This window comes from Saccopteryx bilineata, chromosome 4 (genome assembly GCF_036850765.1).
Source record: "Saccopteryx bilineata isolate mSacBil1 chromosome 4, mSacBil1_pri_phased_curated, whole genome shotgun sequence".
Classification (NCBI taxonomy): Eukaryota; Metazoa; Chordata; class Mammalia; order Chiroptera; family Emballonuridae; genus Saccopteryx; species Saccopteryx bilineata.
The window spans coordinates 264,977,848-265,003,023 of record NC_089493.1 but is presented as its reverse complement, the minus strand read 5'-3'; the positions used below and the strand labels follow the sequence as shown (position 1 = coordinate 265,003,023).

Below are 25,176 nucleotides of genomic sequence, written 5' to 3'. Positions count from 1 at the left end.
TCTGAAGTTGGAAATGGGGAGGCAGTCAGACAGACTCCCGCATGCGCCCAACTGGGATCCACCCGGTATGCCCACCAGGGGGCGATGCTCTGCCCATCCGGGGCATCGCTCTGTTGCAACCAGAGCCATTCTAGCACCTGAGGCAGAGGCCACAGAGCCATCCTCAGTGCCCAGGCCAACTTTGCTCCAATGGAGCCTTGGCTGCAGGAGGGGAAGAGAGAGGCAGAGAGGAAGGAGAGGGGGAGGGGTGGAGAAGCAGATGGGCGCTTCTCCTGTGTGCCCTGGCCGGGAATCGAACCCAGGACTCCTGCACGTCAGGCCGATGCTCTACCACTGAGCAAACCGGCCAGGGCTAAAACATTTTTATTTATTGCTTGAAAAGGCAGTGGCGCAGTGGACAGAGCATTGACCCGGGATACTGAAGACTCAGGTTCAAAACCCTGAGGTCACTGGCTTGAGCACAGGTTCATCCAACTTGAGCACAGGATTATAGCCATGACCCCATGGTTGCTGGCTTGAAGCCCAATGCTCAGCTGGAGCCCCCCACCCCAATCAAGGCACATATGAGAAAACAATTAATGAACTAAGGTGCTGCAACAAGAAGTTGATGCTTCTTATCTCTTCCTTCCTGTCTGTCCCTCTCTTTAAAAAAAATAAAAAAAAATTATTTATTGATTTTAGAGAGAGAAGAAAGGGGTGGGGAGGAGCCGGAAGCATCACCTCGTTGTTGTTTCCCGTGTGGGAATGTGCCTTGACTCCCCGATCCCTGATGGTTTTGAAATGGCTACCTCAGTGTTTCAGGTGGAGGCTTTATACCATATTTTACTATGTATAAGATGCACTTTCCCCCGAAAAATTTAGGGTCTAAAAACTGGGTGTGTCTTATACAGTGGTTGTGGCATTTCAAATGCTATAGATGGAACTGAGGATGAGGCAATACATGAAGACAGTGATTCGTCATCACAGATGAGGACAAGCTAATGGATGGGAGTTCTGCAGTGATGAGGAGTTGTATGAATTTTATGATTAATAAATCTTGAGTTCAATAACTTTATGTAATACATTTTTTTTTTTTTCAAATTCTGGGCCCCAAAGTTAAGGTGGGTCTTATACATGGGGAAATACGGTATACTGCGCCACCACAGGTCAGGCTCAGCATGCTAGAGGCCTGAGTCACATGCCCACACAGCACCCTGTGCTACATTGCATTGATCTTTTGATTTCTGATCAGATTTGGAGCTCTTTGAAGGCAAGGGCTGTGTCTTTTGCACCATCATTCCCATTGCCTAGCCAAGTGCACTTAAGGATCTTTTGGATTTAGGAACCTTTGTTTCTACAGTCCATGGAATCAGAAACTGAACACTGCCTCATAGTACCTGCTCCAGGTTCATTTCTAAGGATGTTTTCTTTCTTTCTTTTTTTTTTTTTCATTTTTCTGAAGCTGGAAACAGGGAGACACAGTCAGACAGACTCCCGCATGCGCCTGACCGGGATCCACCCGGCACGCCCACCAGGGGACGACGCTCTGCCCACCAGGGGGCGATGCTCTGCCCATCTTGGGCGTCGCCATGTTGTGACCAGAGCCACTCTAGCGCCTGAGGCAGAGGCCACAGAGCCATCCCCAGCGCCCGGGCCATCTTTGCTCCAATGGAGCCTTGGCTGTGGGAGGGGAAGAGAGAGACAGAGAGGAAAGCGCGGCGGAGGGGTGGAGAAGCAAATGGGCGCTTCTCCTGTGTGCCCTGGCCGGGAATCGAACCCGGGTCCTCCGCACGCTAGGCCGACGCTCTACTGCTGAGCCAACTGGCCAGGGCTAAGGATGTTTTCTTTATTGAGATATTAATATATGGTTATTGTAGCCCAGTTACCAAGTATGCCTAATAGTAAACATAAATCAACTTACAAAGGGGAGAAGAAAACATGACTTTTTCCAGTGATGATTCCAAAGGAAACATTTCCACACAGCTCTATTTTTTTTTTCCACGCAGCTCTTTTCATGTAGCTGGGAAACCGGATTTAGTTATATTCCTATTTCCAAAAGTCAACAACAGAACATCATTCTTCTCAGTTTATTTTTCCAAAAGATAAATGTTGGAAGACTTTAAAGTAGTAATGGTACTTAGTATGCTCCAAACCAATGTTTCTCAAGGTGTGGGGTGGGAGAAGCCATAGTGCAATTTCCAGGGGTACCTGTTTAAAATGCCTATTTGGGGCCTCAACTGGGATGACTCAGTGTCTGGGGGTGTGGGCAGGAAGTCCCGAGTGCTAGGCAGGCTTCTCGGCTGGCATTGCTGCACTGTGGGCAGCACTGTGGCAATCCCCAATAAACATAGCTAACTGCATACATCTCCTCTTAGGTTCTTCATGCCATAGAAGCAATTTTTCAGGCGTGAACAACTTACCCGTTTGTTTTCAGTCACTGGCAATTTGTCCCGTTATCTGACATTTATTGAGCATCTGTTATATCCCAAGCACGTGCTGGCACTAGGGGTACAGCAAAGAGCAGGACAAGTGTGTACTCACTCTCATGGAGCTCAGAGTTGAGCCTAGGGGTGTGGGGGTGCAGGTGTGGCAGGGTGCAGATAAGTAAACAAGTGATGGGTGCTATGGAAGCAAATGGAACAGAAGGTTGGGGGTGGGTGGAAAGCCGAGACCTGACATAAGGGAAAGAGGCAGAACAAGCACAGAGTTCCTGAGGCCGGAACAGCTGACAGGGGCTGCTGGGAGAAGAGTGAGGCAGCAGGGCACAAGAGAGGAGGCATGGACAACCGAGCCTTGCAGCTCCTATTTAAAATGCAAAGGAAGCCCTGGCCAGGTAGCTCAGTTGGTTAGAGTATTGTCATGAATGAAACAACAAGGTTGTGGGTTCAATCCCCAGTCAGGGCACATATGACAAGTGATCAATGAATGCACAACTAAGTGTAACAGGTGAATGCTTCTCTCTCCTCCCTTTCTCACTGTGTCTCTCCAAAATCAATCATTTAAAAAAAAAAACACCTTAAAAAACTATAAAATAAAATGTGAGTGAAGCCATCAGGGACTTAACACAAAGGGATGACAAGATGGGGTTTCTGCTTTTAAAAGATCGCTCTGACTGCTATGTGAAGATTCTTGGGGGGGGGGAGGGCATAAGTAGAAAGAGGCCATGGCATCCAACCAAGCTGGAGATGCTGGTAGTGTGGACTGGGTTGAACAAGGCACAATGATGCCCTGGCCGAGTAGCTACATTGGTTAGCCCCGATAAGCCAAAGTTGCAGGTTCAATCCCTGTTCAGGGAACATACAAGAATTAACCAAGAATGCATAAATAAGTGGAACAACAAATCAGTTTCTAAAATATTCAACTTAAGAAAAACAGGAACCAAGGATGACCACTACTCCTAGGTTAGGGGCTCGCGTAACCGTGTGGGTGGTGGCACAATTTACAAAGGTAGGAAGGAGGAGGAGGAGGACTTGGGGGGTGACTCTTTTCTTACGCTAAGTGCAGGGTGCTCATCAGATATCCAAGAGAAGGCGACAGGTGGACATAAGTCTGACTCCAAAGGGTAGCTGAAGCCACAAACCCAGAGGCATCAGTGAGGATGGTATTTAAAGCCATGGGTTAAATAAGATCTCTCAGAAGTCTGAAGTTTGACAGATGACAGAAGACAGCCCTCTGGGTCACGCCAGCATCTAGAGGTTGAGCAGAGAAATGAGCAAGGCAAAGGCAGTACTGTTAAGAATGCCGACTTTGGAAAACTGTATAGCTAGCAAGACTAGGATTTCAGTGGAGTGATGGGGATGAACACTTGGAGAGGATGAGGGAGAAGAGGTGGAAGTGAACCAAGAACTCTTGGGGTGTGTTGGTGAGAAGGGAGGAGGGAAATAGGTGGTAGCATGACATGAAACAAAGGCTTGTTCTGTTGTTTCTCCACAGGAGACCCCAGAGATGCGTGCTGACGGCAGGGGCCAGCAGACCAATGAGAACGGGAGACCCTGTAGTGTACCAGGAGAGAAAGCAGGGCGCACCAGCTCTGATGCAGTGGGCTGGTGGAGGGTGGCGGGAAGGCTCTAAGGAGAGGACCCGTATAAGTACCCTTTAGTTTTATTGACTTTAGAGAGGAAGTGAAACAGAAAGCTCGATCTGTTTTTGTATGTGCCCTGACTGGGGGCTGAACCGGCACTCTCTGCACTATCAGCATGATGCTCTAATCAACCGAGTATCCAGCCAGGGCTAAAAAAATGCTTTTCTATTTTATTTTTTACTGATTGATTTTAGAGAGACAGAGAGAGGAAGGGAGGGAGGAAGGGAGGGAGGAAGAAAGGGAAAGAGAGATTTATTTGTTGTCCTACTTATTTATGCATTCACTGGTTGCCTCCTGTTTGTGCCCTGACCAGAGACCAAAACCGCAGCCTGCCCTGGCAGGATAGCTCGGCTGGTTAGTGTCATCCCGAAGCACAGAGGCTGCCAGTTCGAGTGCCGCTCAGGGCACATACAGGAACAGATTGATGTTCTCTCTCTCTCTAAAATCAATTAAAAAAAATCCACAACCTTGGCATTTTGGGATAATACTCCAACCAACTGAGCTATCTTAGAGCTCAAAAGTGCCTCAATTTAGAAAGTGGGACAGTGATTACATCAGGGAAAATCTAATGCTGGGTGAGGAGTGCTGGGTTCCTATGTGACATCTGTGAACCTACATTCAAAGATCAGTCCAACTGCCTGATTCTCCAGATGAAGTCAAGTACTGTTAGGACCAGGATGTAGCCATAAAATATATACTGCTCACAAAAATTAGGGGATATTTAAAAGTGACTATGAAGCGATAAAAAAAGAAGCATTTGATTGTTTTTTATTAATCAAGATCGGAAAAGCAAACGAGTCAAAGAAAGTTGATTATGCAAATGAGATGCAAAGTCAACTTCTATTTCATTGGTGAAAATGCACTACACAAAAGGCTGTAAATACTGGAGTATCTGCACTTTCCCTGATCCCCTAATTTTAGTGAGCAGTATAATTCGTTGCTTTAGGAAACACGTCTGTAATTCCAGGATTGTTCATGAATGTTCATTCACTCTCCAAACACATATACACAATTGACTCATTATTCACGATAGGTAAAAGTTACTGCAAACACTGAAGCAGTGAAGCCTGGACCATTGTTGATCAGGAAATAGAGGGTTGGGTTCTGGTTCACCTCTTGTCACACCACCAGCTGATCAACACATAACCTTTGTCAATATATATATATTATTGATTCATTAACACTGAACTCAATAGCCAACAGTGCTATAACTCATGCCTGAGCAAAAAAAAAAAAAAAAAAAAAAAAAAAAGTGTGCTGGCCCAGTGTGTGGAAGTCCCAGGTTCAATCTCTGGTCAGGGCACACAGAAGTGCCCAACTGCTTCTCCATCCTTCCCCCTCTCACTCCTCTATCTCTCTTCCCCTCCTGCAGCCAAGGCTCCATTGGAGCAAAGTTGGCCCAGGCACTGGGAATGCCTCCACGGCCTCTGCCTCAGGCGCTAGAATGGCTCCAGCCTCAGCGGAGCAATACCCCAGAAGGGCAGAGCATTGCCCCCTAGTGGGCATGCCGGGTGGATCCTGGTCGGGCACATGTGGGAATGTCTGACCACCTCCCCACTTCCAACTTTGAAAAACAAACAAACAAAAAAAACCCCTGCCATTAAATAGGTAAGTTTTAGCTGAAACAAGGCAGAACTCTGCCTTGTTTAACCTCAGTTAGGAATGATTCTCCCCAATCATGGCTTGAGAAGGGGTGTCCTCTCAGTATCATGCATTCCCCTCTTACTGATGACATCTAATTGTTCCCCTTTCTCAATAAACAATGCCCTGAAGAAGACTGAGTCATTCAACCTAAGGTAGAGAAGACCCCTTAGAAACTGTCAGAAACTGCTACAGGATGTTTCCTACCTAAACATCATCTGAAATCTAGTAGAGGTGTAAAACATAAACACCCTGCCTGGCATCCTATTTGTTTACTCTTCTGCCAAGCTTTCCAACACACATCTCACTAAGCTCCTGGCCAGCTGCACCAGGCAGAGGCAGGAAGTGACTCGCCCAGAGTTCCGTATTCCAGCAGAGGCCTGGTCAGGGCTCGAACCCAGGTCCTTCCACTCTCCACTCCAGCATCCTCCACAGTGCCTCTGGAGTCTCCAGTGAAAGCCAGCACCCACAAGATCCAGGCTAGACTCAAAGCAAGAGCTGTGACACATTCTAGGGGGAGATAAGGAAACCAACAGGTCAAAGATGGGGAAACAAAAAACACAAACCAGCCTGCCGGTCTCTAACCAAAGAGAAACACGGGTTTCACAACATATGGCCAGGGCATGTACTCATTTATTAGGGTTGACTTTCCATTCCAGCTTCCTAGGGGAAAAATTCCTGTGAGTCACTTAATGTTAATCAGACCTTGATGTACTGCAATAAAACAGGGGACTGCTAAAAAAAAAAAAATTCTTGTGACTTGAACTGCTGAAAGGACAGGTGTCACCTGGCTCAGGGCAGGGATAGGGAAATCAATACAACAAAGTGAAAGTAAAACATCCACTCAAAACCAGGATTTCCCTAATTCCATCAAATTTCTTAACATTCAAAATAGTGTTAGAAATTCGGAAATAAATCATCCAGAAAGTGAGCAAAGGCTCTAATTAGAAACCGTCTCTGTGCTTCCTCAGATTTTCTTAGAACCCCTTTGAGCTCAGGATGAAAATGCAGCTTTTGGCTACGGATCCCCCTCCCTTACGGTTTGGCTAGGATTTTCCACCTGCTTCTTTACCTAGTCTCTAATTATTTTCCCAAAAGCTCTTTTCTTTCTTGTAAAGTTTATTTTTTCCATCGATTCAAGAGAGGAAAGGGGCAGGGTAGAGAGAGAACAACATCAACTCCTTGTTCCACTTAACGGTAGTTGTCCACTCACTGGTTGCTTCACATATACGCCGTAACTGGGAATCGAACCTGTGACCTGGGTGCACTAGGACAACACTCTATCCATCGACCCACCTGGCTAGGGCCCAATATGCTCTTTTCACACATCAAGGCCCCCTTTTTATGGCCCAGCCCCCATGGTTGCAGCCCACATCTCCCTTTGCACATGCCCAAGGCTTCCCAAAACACACCTGTGTACCGGGAGCTGCTGGGTGTGAGCATGTGTTCTGAGGTGCAGTCTGCACCCTTGGCAGAAGGAAACACAGGTACGAGTCAGCTTTAGAACCAAGACCATTTCCCTCAAGGAGTCTGAGAACAGTGCCATGTAACAGGCCCCAGCCCTATCACCTTATTCACAGCCTCCCCTATAGCTTCAACATCTCACAGGTCCACACAAAACCTGAAGTCTTTCTGTTCTTTACTAAATAAACATTCTTTTCACAGAAACAAGCCCTAAACTTATCGCTGTCCAAATACATGAGAACAGGCACCGGGGGCAAAAGGTTATACACTTTCCCCTTTTAGTGGGAATGTCAGTGAACTAGGAGCCAGCCCTCTTTGTCCCACAGGCTCCTGCCCATTGGAAGGGCCATGAGCAGTCAGGATGGCTTCCCACTTGCTTCTATCCAGCGAGGCCTTGGGAGAAAAAATGAGTTCTAACAGCCTCCTTTCTCCATGGGTCATGTGAAGGGTTTTCTGAGGCCCTGGGTTCCAAACAGCCATTGTGGCCAACAGTCATCGTCCCATGATGAAGCTGGGCTCTTCCTCTTTCTCCTCCTCTGTTCCAGATGCCTCCTCAGAGCCACTGGACGGCTGCTCTTGGGACTGACTGGATCCTGTAATCACATGACAATCGGATTAGAGATGTCCAAATTCACTCAGATACTCAAGGGCGCTTTAGAAAAGGAAGAGTGCTGTAGAAACATTAGGAACTTGTTCCTGGACAGACAGTGAAGAGCCAGCGGAGGTCCTCACATCTGTCCATCCTCAATGCCACTGCACATACAAAGGGGTCAGTCGGAGAGCTGACCTACCACTGCCGGCGGTGGATCTGATCCTTATTAAAAAGACCGAGCAGCCCTGGCCGGTTGGCTCAGTGGTAGAGTGTCGGCCTGGCATGCAGGAGTCCCGGGTTCGATTCCTGGCCAGGGCACATAGGAGAAGCGCCCATCTGCTTCTCCACCCCTCCTCCTCTCCTTCCTCTCTGTCTCTCTCTTCCCCTCCCGCAGCCGAGGCTCCATTGGAGCAAAAGATGGCCCGGGCGCTGGGGATGGCTCCTTGGCCTCTGCCTCAGGCGCTAGAGTGGCTCTGGTCGCGACAGAGCGACGCCCCGGATGGGCAGAGCATTGCCCCCTGGTGGGCGTGCCGGGTGGATCCCGGTTGGGTGCATGTGGGAGTCTGTCTGACTGCCTCCCTGTTTCCAGCTTCAGAAAAGTACAAAAAAGAAAAAAAGGGAAAAAAAAGACAAAAAAGAAAACAAAAGACCGAGCAGCACCCACAAGGGCCTGATGCCCCATAAGTCAACCCTCACTGCTTTTATCTGGTCCTCACCATCACCTTGGCAGGGCAACATCTCCAACCAGCCTTTAATATTTAATGCTGACAGTACTGCTGCGGCTGTCTCAAGCTCTCACACTGCAGCCGCAAAAGGATTTTCAAAAACTGTGTGGCAGAGGGCTCTGCCCACACAGATACACCAGCTCCTGGCTCCTCCCCTAGACCCAGAAACCCTCTCTTGACATTCCACATGCAGCTCTGAATTCCAGTGTTTTCCCTGGCATGACTGCCAGTACCCACAGTGCCCACAGCGCCACTGAGCTGGCAAAAAGCAGAGCACGAAGACAACTTGTTCCTAATTCCTCCTCCTCCTCCCCCTTCCTGGGAGCAGGGGGGTGGGTGAGCACTGGAACAGGACAGAACCAGAGCTCTCAGAGGCAGCACCGATCCTCCAGGGTACCGTCCAACTCAGGTGGCCACTTGCAGGCACTGTCGGCTCACCCAGGCCCACATGGGCCTCCTCCCTGCAGATGTGCAAGAACTACAAAACCCCCAAAGCCCACTGGCACCTAGAGATTTACTCCTGCTGTCATCGCATGGCCAAAAAAAGCTTCAAGGCAGGAGGACTTGGGTGCCCAAGTATAGTCTAAAAATCACTTCCATACCCTACGATGAAACACGAAAAAACATTCATGGCAATGGGTTGAAATCATCTCTAAAATTTACTTTAATAAATTTAGTACATTCCTCCTCCTCCTCAATCTCATGCCAAAAAGAATAAGTTTCATGCTGACCCAATAGATAAGAGTGTTGACCTGGAATACTGAGGACCCATGTTTGAAACCCTAAAGTTACCACTTGGGCCTGGGATCATCAACATGATCCATGGTCACTGGCTTGGCTTGAGCACTCCTCCTGGTCAAGGCACATATGAGAAGCAATCAATGAACAGTTAACGTGAAGTAACTACGAGTTGATGCTTCTCATTTTTTTTTAAAAGACTTAATTTATTGATTTTACAGAGTAGTGGGGTTGGGAGACAAGTACTAGCAACTCATAGTTGCTTCATGTTAACTGTTCACTGATTGCTTCTCATATGGGCCTTGACCAGGCAAGCTCATGGTTTTTTGGGTTTGTTTTTTTTTTGTTTTTTTGAATTATTCCGAAGTGAGAAGCAGGTGGGAGGCAGACAGACAGACTCCCGCATGCCCAGCAGGGGGCAATGCTTGGCCCATCTGGGGCGTTGCTCCACTGCAATTGGAGCCATTCTAGCGCCTGAGGGAGAGGCCATGGAGCCACCCTCAGCCCCCGGGCCAATTTTGCTCCAATGGAGCCTTGGCTGCGGGAGGGGAAAGAGACAGAAAGGAGAGGGGAAGGGTGGAGAAGCAGATGGGCACTTCTCTTGTGTGCCTTGGCTGGGAATGGAACCTGGGACTTCCACATGCCAGGCCGACGCTCTACCACTGAGCTAACCAGCTAGGGCCAAGCCCATGTTTCTTTGTTGTTGTTTTGTTTTGTTTTACAGGGAGAGAGAGTCAGAGAGAGGGACAGACACGGAAAGATAGACAGGAACGGAGAGAGATGAGAAGCATCAATTATTTTTCGTTGTGACACCTCTGCTGTTCATTGACCGCTTTCTCATATGTGCCTTGACTGCAGGCCCTCAGCAGACCAAGTAACCCCCTGCTCGAGCCAGCGACCTTGGGTCCAAGCTGGTGAGCCTTGCTCAAACCAGATGAGCCCATGCTCAGGCTGGTGACCTCAGGGTCTTGAACCTGAGTCCTTCTGCATCCTAGTCCGATGCTCTATCCACTGCGCCACCACCTGGTCAGGCCCAAGCCCATGGTTTTTAACCAGTGACCTCAGCATTCCAGCTCAAAGTTCTAGCCACTGCACCATCACAGGTGAGGCCAATGCTTCTCATTCTCTCCCCTCTCTCTCTCCCTTTCTCTCTCTCAATTAAAAAAAAAAAGAAAGAAAGAAAAGAAAAAGACGTTTCTTTTGTCAGGGCCTACAAACGGTGAGCATGTTTTAATAGCTATATTTTTTGAACACCTATTGTGTGCCAGGCACTGTGCTGAGTCTTTACTGTCTTGTTTAACTCTAGGTACCACTACCATATATGCATTTCACAGATGAGGAATAAAGCTCAGAGATTAAGTTATTTGCTATGAAGGTCTTACAATCAGTAAAACAAGGATCCTTCCAGGATTCAGACCTAGACTATTTGACTCTCTAAGCCTAATCATCTTGTCTGCAGAAATGCATAAGGAAACTCAGGAAAAGAAAAAAGAGATGGAGACAGGAGTGAGGTGAGCATCCTGAATGGATAAGCAAAATGTGGTCTAGCCATACAAAGGAGTATATTCATCCTTAAACAGGGAGGAAATTCTGACATGCTACAACATGGATGAACCCTGAGGACATTATGTTAAGGGAAATAGGCCAGTCACAGAAAGTAGGACTAGTCAAAATCATAGAGACAGAAAGTAAAATGTGGCTGCTGGGGTTGGGGGAGGGAGAACAGGAGTCATTGTTTAATAGGTATCATTTCCACTTTAGAAGGTGAAAAGTTATGCGGATTGAAGGTGGCAACGATAGCATGATTATTTGAATGTATTCAATACCAACAAACTAACTGAACACTTAAAAGGGTTAGGATGGCCAATTTTATGTTACATGTATTTTATCCCATTAAAAAAATACACATTGGTTCTGGCCAGTTGGCTCAGTGGTAGAGTGTCTGCCTGGCATGTGGAAGTCCCGGGTTCAATTCCTGGCCAGGGCACACAGAAGTGCCCAACTCGTTCTCTACCCTTCCCTCTCTCCTTTCTCTCTATTTCTCTTTCCCTCCAGCAGCCAAGGCTCCATAGGAGCAAGGTTGGCCCGGGCGCTGAGGATGGCTCCATGGCCTCTGCCTCGGGCGCTAGAATGGCTCCAGTTGCAGTAGAGCAACGCCCCAGATAGGCTGAGCTTCATCCCCTGGTGGGCATGCCGCGTGGATCCCAGTCGGGCACATATGGGAGTCTGTCTGTCTGCCTCCCACCTACTTTGGAAAAAAAAATACATACTACGGAGAGCTCAAGGGAAAACCCAAGAGGGGACAAAAACCTAGCTCTCAGCTCCTTGGGCTCACTGGGCAGTACTCCTGAAGCTCTCTCATGTTGTGGCACACATGGAAAAGGACAAGATTTCTATGGCACATAAGGCAGCTTGTCGAAGGCCTTGGGCATTCAGTCTCCACCCTGAAGGCTGAGGGGATCAGGGTCTTACCACTTGCAGCTGGAGAACTTGGGCACTAAGGCTGAAACCGCTGATTACTTCTGTTTTATTCCATAACGTAGCATATTCTATCTGCCTCAAGTCTCTCTAAGAACCACCATCCATACCTGCACAGGTCTGAACACAGCATGACCAGAGCATAGGCTTGATCTTTAATTCTGATCTTGAAGAAAGAGTAAAATATTGGTTAACCTGGATGTTTGTGAAATGGGGTGTTTTGGATGTCTGAGATGCTTATTAGCAGAGGAGGGCTTAAAGCATCTCTTGTGATTGAAAAGCCCCTGAAAATGTAGACCTCAATAGTAAACACTATTAATTCCTATGCAGGAAACATGTTGTCAGGACCTAGAAATATCACTCTCAAAGAGAATAAACCTAGGAATTTGGTGCATATTCAAGTCATTTGGTAATTCAACAAAATTATTTCACCCATTCTTTCAATATAAATACATAAAGCACTTATTACTACTATGCTTAATGTTGAGGACATAAGAATTTTTAAAATGCTGTCACAAATGAAAACAACAAGCCTGACCAGGCAGTGGTGCAGTAGATAGAGCATCGGCCTAGGACACAGAGGACCCAGGTTAGAAACCCTGAGGTTGCTGGCTTGAGCGTAGGGTCATAGACATGACCCCATGGTCGCTGGCTTGAGACCAAAGGTCTCTGGTTTGAAGTCCAAGGTCACTGGCTTAAGCAAGGGGTCACTGGCTCGACTGGAGCCCCCTGGTCAAGGCATATAAGGGAAACCAATCAATGAACAACTAAGGTGCTGCAACAAAGAACTGATGCTTCTCATCTCTTCCCCTTCCTGTCTGTCTGTCCCTATCTGTCCCTCTGTCTCTCTCACTAAAAATAAAAAAAGAACAACAACAACAAGATACTGACTGACTGGTGGTGGCTCAGTGGATAATAGCATCGATGTGGGATGCTGAGGTCCCAGGTTCAAAATCCTAAGGTTACCGGCTTGAGTGTGGGCTCATCCAGCTTGAGCGCGGGGTCACAGGTATGACCCCATGGTCACTGGCTTGAAGCCCAAGGTCCCTGGCTTGAGCAAGGGGTCACTGGCTTGTCTGGAGCCCGGGTCAAGGAATATATGAGAAGTAATAAATGAGCAACTAAAGTGATGCAACTAAGAGTTCATGCTTCTCATCTCTCTCTCTTCCTGTCTTGTGTGTCTCTCTCCCCAACAACAATAACAACAAAAACCCAAGGTACCATAACACATTAATATGGCTAAAATTTTAAAAACTAATACCAATGCTGGCAAGGATGGAGAGCAACAGGAACTTACTCATTACTGATGGAAAGCTAAATGGAACTGCCACTTTGGAAGACAGTTTGACAGTTTCTTACAAAGCTAAACGTACTCTTATCATGTGATCAGCAATCATCTTTCTAGGTGTGTATTCAACAGATTTGAAAACTTATAGCCACACAAAAACTATCACATAGCAGCTTTATTCAGAATCTTCAAAAATTGGATACAACCAAGATATCTTTCCATAGGTGGATGAATAAATAAGCTGTGGTATATACAATGAAATACTATTCAACAATAAAAAGGAATGACCTATGAAGTCATGCAGACATGAATGGATTTAAATGCATTCTGTCTTCTAAATGAAAGAAGCCAGCCTGAAAAGGCTACAAATTGCGTATTTCCAACCAAATGACACTGTGGAAAAAGCAAAACTATACGAATGAAGCTTGACTTGTGGTGGTACAGTTGGATAAAGCATTGACCTGGAATGCTGAGGTTGCCAGTTTGAAACCCCGGGCTTGTCCAGTCAAGGCACATATGGGAAACAACTATTATAAGTTGATGCATCCTGCTGCTCCCACCTTTCTCTCCCTCTCCTCTAAAACCAATAAACAAAATCTTTAAAAAAAGAAATGTATAGAAATGGTAAACAGATCAGTGATTGCCAGGGACTAGGGGTGGGAAAGAGGTTGAATAGTGAAGCACAGGTGATTTTTTTTGCCGGTGAAACTATTCTGCATAATATTGTAATAGTGAATACAAGATACTATGTGTTTGTCAAAACTCAGATTTTACAGCACAATGAATAAATCTTAATATATGCAAATTTAAAAATGTCAAGGATCCCAGGATACAATGAAAATGTGATACATAAATCCAACTATATGAATGAAAACTCTGTGAAGGGGTGGAGAAGAGATGCTAACCTACATAATTTCAGAAATAGTCTGTTAGACTAAAGGCAAAAAGAACTCTACATAGCACTGTATTCTAGTTGATAAAGTTGTTTCCCATATGTAACAGGTTACCAATTCTGAAACCATTATCCATGTGTATTGGAATTGAACAATTAAGTAAATGGATGGTAGAAGGTAGGAGCCTCATGTGAAGAAAAGCCAAGAAAATTCCGAGTCAGCAGACCAGACCGGTTCTGACTAAAGGAAGTTCTTCAGACATAAGGGAAATGATACTGGAGACAAGATTGGAACATTAGGAATGAAGGGAGAACAGAAGCTATCTGGTTACTACTGTAAACTATTCTCCTTTTGAGATCTTAATAGATATTTGACGGCTGAAAACAAAAATAACATCTAATATATACAGTGTGTCCGTAAAGTCATGGTACACTTTTTTTTTTTTCCGAAGCCAGAAACTGGGAGGCAGTCAGACTCCTGCATTCGCCCGACCGGGATCCACCCGGCACGCCCACCAGAGGCGATGCTCTGCCCATCTGGGGGGTCGCTCTGCTGTGACCAGAGCCATTCTAGCGCCTGAGGCAGAGGCCACAGAGCCATCCTCAGCGCCCGGGCCAACTTTGCTCCAATGGAGCCTTGGCTGCGGGAGGGGAAGAAAGAGACAGAGAGGAAGGAGAGGGGGAAGGGTGGAGAAGCAGATGGGCCTTCTCCTGTGTGCTCTGGCCAGGAATTGAACCTGGGACTCCTGCACACCAGGCCGATGCTCTACCCCTGAGCCAACCAGCCAGGGCCATGGTGCACTTTTGATCGGTCACAGGAAAGCAACAAGACGATAGAAATGTGAAATCTGCACCAAATAAAAGGAAAACCCTCCCAGTTTCTGTAGGCAGCATGTGCACTTGTGCAGATGATGATGTAACACCGTGTATACAGTGGAGCAGCCCACGGCCAAGCCAGTAGAGATGTGGACAGTACAGAGGAAAGTGCAGTGTGTTCTGTGGCTCGCTAAATTCGAATCCGTGACCAAAGAGCAACGTGAATATCGGTGCGTTTATAATGAAGTGCCACCACATAGAAATAACATTACTCGGTGGGATAAGCAGTTGAAGGAAACCGGCAGTTTGGTGGAGAAACCCCGTTCTGGTAGGCCATCAGTCAGTGACGAGTCTGTAGAGGCTATACGGGATAGTTACCTAAAAAATCTGTGCGTGAGCCCACATCGAACTGCACTGAATAGGTATGAAACTGGGAGGGTTTTCCTTTTATTTGGTGCAGATTTCACATTTCTATCGTCTTTTGTTGCTTTCCTGTGACCAGTCAAAAGTGCACTATGACTTTACGGACACACTGTATATAGAGATGTAACATGTAAGGCAGCTACAACATAAAGGGTAAACGAAGCTATGTAGTGAAAAGTTTCTACATTCCAAGTAAAGTGGTGAAATACTGATTCCACGTAGTCTGTGGAAGTACATACACAGTAATCTCTAGAGTAGTGACTTTTAACCTTTTTCATTTCATAACACATAAACTAATTACTAAAATTCTGCAGCATTTCAAAAAATGTATTTTTACTGATCTGACAAAAAAATAGGTATAACTTGGATTCATTCATATGGGATGGCTACCGTTGTGTGGGCTGTTGTCATTTTTTTATTCGACAATCTGAAGGAAATGAGGTCAGCGTCCTGACTAAATAGCCGGGTGTTGCATGTTTTAAAAATTCTTGCAGCACACCAACCACTGGGAGAGGTAAACTGCATTGGGAGTTCCTCTGAAGTTACACACACAGTCTGTCCTCATCTGACCTGTCTGGCAGTCCCTGGAAACTTACACTTGCAAGGATTATCTTTATTCAACCTGACTTGGTGTAAAACAGCCTTTCCCCAGGCCTTGTAAAATAACTTCTAGGAAATGGTGGGAAAAATCACACCATAAATAATGTGTCTTACAGTACATTTACAACTTACAACTCATGAGAAAACTGGTTCTGGAAGGGGCCAATCACATTGCAGTATGTTAGTGAAAGTCTGACTTTGAGACCAAAAATCGCAAGTGTCCAATCAAGATTCATGCCTAGTCAACTAGGGAATTGGCACTAATTCAGTAATGCTGTAGAGAGATGCTAATTTTTTGTCTCTTAGTATCCTTGGGTCCTTCTTATCTGGGGCCGCTCTGTCCCTGGCTCTTGGCCCAGGGGTTCCCTGGAGAGTGGTTGGCACCTCTGCCTTTTGATAGGTTCAGAGGGAGGCAAGACTGGAAGTACTGTGGATGCTGACACATTATTCACTCCCTATTCCTTCTTGTGAACAAAATCTCAATTCCTTCCAGGCTGCCACGTACCAGATCTCTTCTCCATGCTCCACATGGATCATGACAGGTTAAAGATAGTCATGACCATTCTATTTTCTATTCATCCAGCCTCATGGGAGCAAGAGATAGTAAAGTGACTCAGTACTGATCAATGATACATAAGATGACAATTGCTGGGCATTTCCGGGGGGGTTGCTCTTCAGTAAAGAAAAAATAACAGATCAGACAAGTAGCACTTTTCTTCCCTCTTCTTCCTGCTTTGAACATAGGTGTGATGCCAGGAGCTGCAGCAGCCCTAGTATGCCCATAGAATCAAGGCCAAGAGAACCGTAGGGAAGCTGGACCTGACGCATCTGAACTGCTGAACCATACCAGACTGACGAGGCTGCCACCTACAACCAGTTTTCCCATTAATGTAAGAAACATGGGCCCTGGCCGTCTGGCTCAGGGTACAGCTTGGCTCGGTGTGTGGATGCCCCAGGTTCGATTCCCTGTCAGGGCACACAGGAGAAGCAACCATCTGCTTCTCCACCCTTCCTCTCCCCCTTCTCTATCTCTCTCTTCCTCTCTTGCATCCATGCTTCGATTGCTTCAAGAGCATTAGCTCTGGGCGCTGAGGACGGTTCTGTGGAGCCTCAGCCTCAGGTGCTAAAAATAAAAAATAGCTCAGTTGTGAGCATGGCCCCAGATGAGGTTGCCTCCCCGTTGAGGTGCATGCGGGGAGTCTATCTCTCTATCTCTCCTCCTCTCACTTGGAAAAAGGAAAAAAAAAAAAGAACAGAAAGAAAAATGAACTCTTTGTTTAACTACTGCTAGTTAGTTTTCTGTAACTTTTTTCCCCCAAACAATCCTTTCTTTTTTTTTTTTTGTATTTTTCTGAAGCTGGAAACGGGGAGAGACAGTCAGACTCCTGCATGCGCCCGACCGGGATCCACCCGGCACGCCCACCAGGGGGCGATGCTCTGCCCCTCCGGGGCATCGCTCTGCCGCAACCAGAGCCACTCTAGCACCTGGGGCAGAGGCCAAGGAGCCATCCCCAGCGCCCGGGCCATCTTTGCTCCCATGGAGCCTTGGCTGCAGGAGAGGAAGAGAGAGACAGAGAGGAAGGAGAGGGGGAGGGGTGGAGAGGCAGATGGGCGCCTCTCCTGTGTGCCCTGGCCGGGAATCGAACCCGGGACCTCTGCACGCCAGGCCGATGCTCTACCACTGAACCAACCGGCCAGGGCCCCTTTCTTATATTTTAAAAAATATTTTTTAATTTTTTTTTTTGAGACAGAGAGAGTCAGAGAGAGGGACAGACAGGGACAGACAGACAGAAACGGTGAGAGATGAGAAGCATCAATCATTAGTTTTTCATTGCACATTGCGACGCCTTAGTTGTTCATTAATTGCTTTCTCATATGTGCCTTGACCGTGGGCCTTCAGCAGACCAAGTAACCTCTTGCTCGGGCCAGCGACCTTGGGTCCAAGCTGGTGAGCTTTGCTCAAGCTAGATGAGCCCGCACTCAAGCTGGCAACCTCGGGGTCTTGAACCTGGGTCCTCCGCATCCCAGTCCAACGCTCTATCCACTGTGCCACCGCCTGATCAGGCAGTTTTCTGTTTCTTGTAGCCAAAGATATTAATTGACTTACCAAGTGACTCAATTAGAGACAAAGGGACATAAAAACACTTTTTCTAGGGACAGCCCCTTAGTCTTTCCTACTAGACAAGAATGAGGCAGGCTGCAGTCCCCAGGAACCTCACAACCATAAGGAAGATATAAGCCTGCCTGAAGACAGGGTGCCATAGGACAGAAGGAAATAGTGAATGCCAATTAACAACTCAAAGTTCTTTTAATAGTCATGCCTGAAAGGTCTGGTCCTGAATTGGACTTAATATGACTCAGTGTCTTTCTTTTGTGCTTAACACAGTTTGGCTTTCTGACACTTGCAATTAGATGAGCCCTAACTAATAGAAGTAAGCCCTCAGTTCTTCACTGCCCAGCCAACCAGTTTCAAACTCTAAATCTCATTGTTGACAGGTCAGCTTCTGTGATTAACACCAAAAAAGGTCAAAACAAGAAAAGTGGGTACCACTCACCTTCTTTTTGTTTCTTCTGTTCAAGTTTCATCTTCTTTGCTAATAATTTCTTCTCTTTTAACTTCTGGCTACAAATATAATATAAATACATTAATTACTTAGCTACCTTATTTTAGAAACATCTACTAATAGAATTTTAAAGACTTTATAATCATACAAACACTACAATAATAAAATGAAAGAAATATTTTCTTATGGTTCTGCTCCACCATCATTACCAACATTTTATCAAGCTGTTTTCTTCACAAATCAAGAGAAATCCTTGGGAAGTAATTAAAGCAATTTCAGAAATACTGGAGAATGCTTCTTCACTCCAAGATCTTAAGAGACTATTTTATAAATCCTGTTCAGCGCTCTTAGAGCTGAAGAAGTGGATAAAAATGGGGTTCTACTGAAAGTAACCTCACAAGGTGATCTGATCATAAATTCCTAACTGCGCACGTCATGGTAGGTGGCCATACCCAGGCATGTAACTTTAGTTAAAGGTTTACCTTTGCCTTAAGCAAGCCCTGTCCATTGTTTAAGTGCACCTAGGTTAACACAACTTTGAAATGACCTTTTAACGTAACCACGCTCAAGAGAGCACATAACCTGGTTCACCATCCTGTAATCCAGTTTCCATTTTGCTTTCTACCACTTTCCTGTAACCTTTCTTACTTCCCTCAATTTCAAAGGCTTAGAAGAAGCTGCAAACTGCCTTTCTGGGGGGCATTTGAGACCTTGCTTCCTAGAAGCTGTCAGTTTGGCTCAAATAAATTCTTATAAAACTTCCCTATAGATTTGGATGTTTCTTACATTTATAAGGAAGCATTTATTAAAACACACACACATGCAACCTATATACTCATATAGTCATTTAGGGAGGTCACAGGCTCTAATTTAAGGAAGAAGCTAAATGAGAAGTTCACTGACATCCCCTAGTTAAACCTGATGTTAAAATACAGAAGTGAAGACAGAAATGCATATGATCATGGAAGTGCTAACCTCCAAGCTTTGGAGAATTTAAAAGGAGCTGGGGAGGGCCACAATAAATGGCTTTATTTCTCCCCAGGTACTGGAAGAAAAGCCATTCTTCTATTGCACTGCTCCATGATGGGCTGTAACACCCAAAACCTCTACAGGTTATTCAGGTGAAATTTTGATTGCAAGGACTCATTCACCAACCATCTACTTTCCCATTTCCTGCCCTCAGTCTCTTAGTTACGGAACACCACAAAGCCCTTACCGCTTTTTCCGACGCTTTGCAGTCTGCTCCTCTGCAGCAACTTTATTCTTTTCCAGTCTCTTCTGAAACTCTACATCCAATTTTTGCTGCAAAATATTCCGCATCATTTAGACACACTGTGGGCCGGATATAGAGCTCTAGAGGTCACACCAGTGGGGGTGCTATAGGCACATCTAGGTCTCCAGGCCACTTTAACTGTAACTGGTTGCTCCACAGGTGGTGTGGGAAATCAATACTGGGCTCTCTGATGGCAAATAAGTTTCAGTTCATTAAAATACTGAGGCAGGTCAGTAAGAAACTAGGAAAATTCCCTGGCAAGTCCAATAAGGAAACTGAGACAAATGGTTAGACAAACAGCAGCTAGCAATTAACAGCCAGCTAATAAATCACAAGACCCTAGCCTCCCTAACTGAAGATACTAAGAGCAGATGGTTTAACTTACCATAATCAGGGAGCTAGACAATAAAAGCCAATTAGAGCCAGCCTAATCCAAGATACAGGTAAAACCAACCAGCAAATGACCCCAGATCCTATTATATGCTCATTTTAATACATCAGCATACTGAACAACACACCAGAAATCTAATGAATAGTCTGTTCAGATTCTCCACCGGGACTTCCCCCTAAAATACCCATCTAGGAAAACAGGACAAAGGAAGGCCCCCTGCCTCTCTTCTTTGAGTACACCTGCACCCCCCTTTCCTCAGATGTGTGCTTTGCTTATTACATCCTAAGCTCTAGGGTTCTGATGAGACCTGCACGCAGGGGAGCAGTGGGCAGCGGCAGCTTGTCCGAGGCTTACCCCCATCCTATCTTCAGGCGCCCTTTGTTTGCCTGTCACAAGCTTTAATGAGTTTACTCTCACTTTTCTTTCTTTTTTTTTTTTTAAAGATTTTATTTATTCATTTTAGAGAGAGGAGACAGAGAGAGAGAGAGAGAGAGAGAGAGAGAAGGGAGGAGCAGAAAGCATCAACTCCCATATGTGCCTTGACCAGGGAAGTCCGGGGTTTTGAACCAGCGACCTCAGCGTTCCAGGTCGATGCTTTTACCCACTGCGCCACTGCAGGTCAGGCTACTCTCACTTTCACCTGGATTTCTGCCTTGAAATTTTTCCTGCACAAGTCAAGAAGCCGGAGGTCACCTGACATGCAAAAGGTCCCAAACTGTGGGGGAGCACTCCCCCACCCCCACCCCCACCCCGGCAGCAGAAGCAGTCTGGTAACAAGGCCACTCATGCACAACAAAATGTGAGAAGCTGAGAGGGAGCACACTGTACTCCTTGAGAGAAGAGGCAGCACAACTGGCTCTGTTTAGCCAAGGCCTTAGTGTGACATTGTGACTTATTTTACAAAATATATATTTAATCTTCGTCCACTGTTTCTGACACATAGCTCTTAAAACTCTTATATATTTCCCATTAAGAGCTGCAGGGATATCTTTCTTTTTTTTTAAAGATTTTATTATTTTTTTTCTTTTTTTTTTGACAGAGTGAGAGAGAGGGACAGACAGACAGGAAGGGAGAGAGATAAGAAGCATCAGTCCTTTGTTGTGGCACCTTAGTAACTTCAGGCGTCCCCAAACTACGGCCCGCGGGCCGCATGCAGCCCCCTGAGGCCATTTATCCAGCCCCCCACCACACTTCCGGAAGGGCCACCTCTTTCATTGGTGGTCAGTGAGAGGAGCACTGTATGTGGTGGCCCTCCAATGGTCTGAGGGACAGTGAACTGGCCCTCTGTGTAAAAAGTTTGGGGACCTCTGCTAGTTGGTCATTGATTGTTTTCTCATATGTGCCTTGACCAGGGGGCTACAGCAAAGCAAGTGACCTTGGACTCAAGTCAGCGACCTTGGGGTCATGTCTATGATCCCATGCTCAAGTTAGCGAGTCATGCTCAAGCTAGATGAGCATGTGCGAAAGCCGGCAACCTCAGGTTTTAAACCTGGATCCTCTGCGTCTCAGTCCGGGGCTTTATCCACTGTGCCACCACCTGGTCAGGCTAAAATTTAAATGTTTTTTTTCTGGCCCTGGCCGGTCGGCTCAGTGGTAGAGCGTCAGCCTGGCGTGCAGAAGTCCCGGGTTCAATTCCCGGCCAGGGCACACAGGAGAAGCGCCCATTTGCTTCTCCACCCCTCCCCCTCTCCTTCCTCTCTGTCTCTCTCTTCCCCTCCTGCAGCCGAGGCTCCATTGGAGCAAAGATGGCCCGGGCGCTGGGGATGGCTCCTTGGCCTCTGCCCCAGGTGCTGGAGTGGCTCTGGTAGCAACAGAGCGACGCCCCAGAGGGGCAGAGCATCGCCCCCTGGTGGGCAGAGCTTCGCCCCTGGTGGGCGTGCCAGGTGGATCCCAGTCGGGCGCATGTGGGAGTCTGTTTGACTGTCTCTCCTCGTTTCCAGCTTCAGAAAAATACAAAAAAAAAAAAGTTTTTTTTCTAAAAGTTTTAAGTGCACATTGCTCAAACCCAAGGACTCAGCCAGCCTCCTTGCTTACTGACCTTCTCAGCCATGGCATCCATGTAGTCCTGCCGCTGATACTCTCTCCGGCGCAGATGCCTGTACACATGGAACTCTCCACTGCCAGCCCCAGCGCTTGAACCTATAGCCAGGACAGTTCAGAGTTCTTTATGAGTTCCAGTTATCAACACAGGCTACCTTTAATTAAAAGTGACCAAAGAAAGAAACTCAGGCAATGGAAGCGACGGCCTGTCCTCTTCCCCACTATTCCACAGAATCTAGCACAATGCCCAGTTCACTGTGTAGGTATTACTAAATATTTGTTGTATGGATAGTGAATATGAAGTCACTAAAAATTCCACTCTAATGCAGTACTAAGAGAAACAGAATGTGGCCAGTGACCAGGAACCTATGACCTTTCCCTCCCTGCCAGATTTAACATGCTGAGTTTCTACTGAGCTGAAAAGACGTCCATGACATATTAAGTAAAAAAAAGTTGGTTACCAAATAGTATGTGTGGAACAACCATATTTTTCTAAAAACATTTTTTCTTCAGCAGTGGTTGGACTATAAAGAGAGTTGGAGGGCTCTATCATAATGTTACAAGTGGAACAATGAAATTACAGGTGGTTCAAACTTTTTTAATACCCTATCACTTATTTTTCTTCAGTATATGCTAATTTACAACCAACTAATTTTCTATTAGTATATGTTAATTTACAACCCAACAAAATAATACAATTATTTCCATTTAGAAATAACCAATACAAGGCACTACTAAAAACAATGCATAAGAAAATTCTCTAAAGCCAAACCCCTTCATTGTGAGAGGAAAATATTGAACCAGTGAACTTTTTTTTTTTTTTCCTAATAGAGATCTAATTAACATGTACTAACTGCAAGGGTTTTTATATATATATACTTCAAAAATTATATTTACATACACATACACTCCCCAAAAGATATTACCCATTACATCTCGGACAAATTCTGGGGGAGGTCGAGGTGCCCATTCATTCATTTTTTCTGGAACTGGAACTGGTTTGTCCTGAAATATTTAACAGAAAAGCATTTGTAAGTATAAACCTTCTGACAAAGTCACATCTCTTATAACCAAACAATTTACCTAGCCTAATTAAGTAAGGCTGCTTTGCTCCTGGGACTCAATGCTGACTTTATCCTCTTCCCTCTGTCTTAGCTTTACTACATCCTGTATACTTTGGGGTCTACTACAGCCTACAGCATGTCAAGGCTATCCTTAACGTCCAGAAAAGACCCCAAACGCAAATCACTATGTATGGCTGGAAGCCTCCAACTTTAACCCTACTATACGGAGAGTCAATCCTTTCTAGTCAAAGATATGAGACTTTATGATTGAGGAGGCTGAGGCCTGGACGGGGGGAGTGACTTGCCCCAATACGTCCAACAAGGTACTCCTTAGAAGAAAATAACCCTTGTGCTAACCCTAGGGCTCTATCTTTCCAGTCTAACGCTCCTCACGCTTCTGTTCATAAAAAAGACAAAAAACAAATACAAAAACGAAAAAGCTCTTGGAGCACGGAAAGCCAATCCACAGCGCCCCCATCCTGGATGGGCTGTAACACAAGCGCAGAAGGAAGCTCTCCATCTCTGGGTCAGCCTACACCTTACTACATACTGGCTCTGGGGTCGGGGTAGTGAGTTCCTGAGTTTGGAGGAGGGGGAGGTGGGTTGTGGGCCCCGCAGAGGCGCAGGAACGGAAGGAGATGGAACTCGGAGGGGCTGACGAGCTCACGCCTCATCTCACCGGGTTCTTCATGAGCCGCTCCAGCTTGAGCTTCTGCTCCTCTGCCGCATTCTTGGGGATGACAAGCGCTTGCGGCTCTTTCTTCGGCCTCGGCGGTCGTACCGACGAAGCGGCTGAACTCGCCATGTCAGCTCTACGGCTTCCTTAGCGAGCGGCGGCCGCGCGCACGTATGACGCTAGAGACGCGCGCCCGCGACGCAAGCGCAGTCTCCCAGCTGGACGTGGCTGGGACGGAATCGCAAGTTGAAGCAGGTTGCTGAATATTTATGAGCCCGGGACAGCAGGGTTGTTTTGATCGAAGCTGCTTGGTTTCCTTTCCTGCTTCTGAGCAATCCCGGCAGCGGAACTCCCATGACCCTGGGCCAGAGGAGGTCCTGCAGGCCCTAGGGTTCTGCCCCAGCCTACTTTTCCAGTCCCGTGTGCCTACCTCTTTTGCCGACCTCGAATTATTCTGCATCTGGCACCCAGCAACCATACCTCAGCCGAGTGAATGAGACTTTCTTGTGAGAAAGGGAAGAGCTGCCCCCCCACATGATGGAGCAAGACATCTGGGAGCTGGCCTGGTATTCACAGCTAGACCTGGCTGCTCTCCTGTTGGATATCAGCAATTTCCCAGAGCCTGACCAGGGGGTGGTGCAGGGGATAGAGCATCTCACTGGGCCGTGAAGGACCCAGGTTGGAAACTCTGAGGTCGCCAGTTTGTGCAGGGGCTCATTCCGCTTGAGTGCAGGCCCATCAGCTCGGCTTGAGCGCGGGGTTGCTGGCTTGAGCGTGGGATGGTAGACATGACCCCATGACCCCATGGTCGCTGGCTTTCAGTTGCTGGCTTGAAGCCCAAGGTCACTGGCTTGAGCAAGGGGTCACCAGCTCTGGTCCCCCCCTCCCCCCCGCCAAGGCACAAAGAAGAAAGTGATTTCCTGGAAGGCCAACACCACACTAGGCTAGTCTGTAAACGTAATGGAGCAAGACATAAATAAGAATGCTCTGTAATCATGTTTGAGCTCAAATAAAAATAAGAATATCTTTGGAACCAGATAAAGGCTAAACATTTTTGCCACTCTGGCTAATATGAGTAACTGCTGTTTCTTTACAGCATTAGGTTAGATTCATTTCTCCCAATTTAAATATTTAAGACATCCAATCATATGGCCCTGGCCAGTTTGCTCAGTGGATAGAGCGTTGGCCTGGGTATGGATGTCCTGGGTTCCATCCCCATCATGGCTTATGTAAGAAGTGACCATCTGCTTCTCTTCCCCTCCCTCTCACCCTTCTCTCTTCCCCTCCCACAGCCAGTGATTCGGTTGGTCCCAGCATCAGTCCCGGGCACTGAGGATAGGTCGGATGGTTTGAGTGTTGGCCTCAGGCACTAAAAATAGCTTGGTTGATTCCAGCATTGTCCCCAGACCGGTTGCTGGATGAAACCCAGTTGGGGAGCATGTGGGAGTCTA

At 46.6% G+C, this 25,176-nt stretch overlaps 1 protein-coding gene across 1 annotated transcript; it reads right to left on the bottom strand.

Annotated features, from left to right (window-relative positions):
• Window positions 1-1,805: 1,805 nt before the first annotated feature.
• PRKRIP1 (PRKR interacting protein 1) lies at window positions 1,806-23,905 on the bottom strand. Its single transcript, XM_066274472.1, has 6 exons — window positions 23,729-23,905; window positions 22,912-22,990; window positions 21,984-22,084; window positions 19,498-19,583; window positions 18,273-18,340; window positions 1,806-7,758 (listed from the first exon to the last, which is right to left on the bottom strand). The coding sequence occupies exons 1-6, from the start codon at window positions 23,852-23,854 to the stop codon at window positions 7,658-7,660; spliced, it is 561 nt and encodes a 186-aa protein (XP_066130569.1). The 5' UTR covers window positions 23,855-23,905; the 3' UTR covers window positions 1,806-7,657.
• Between the last annotated feature and the right edge of the window lie 1,271 nt (window positions 23,906-25,176).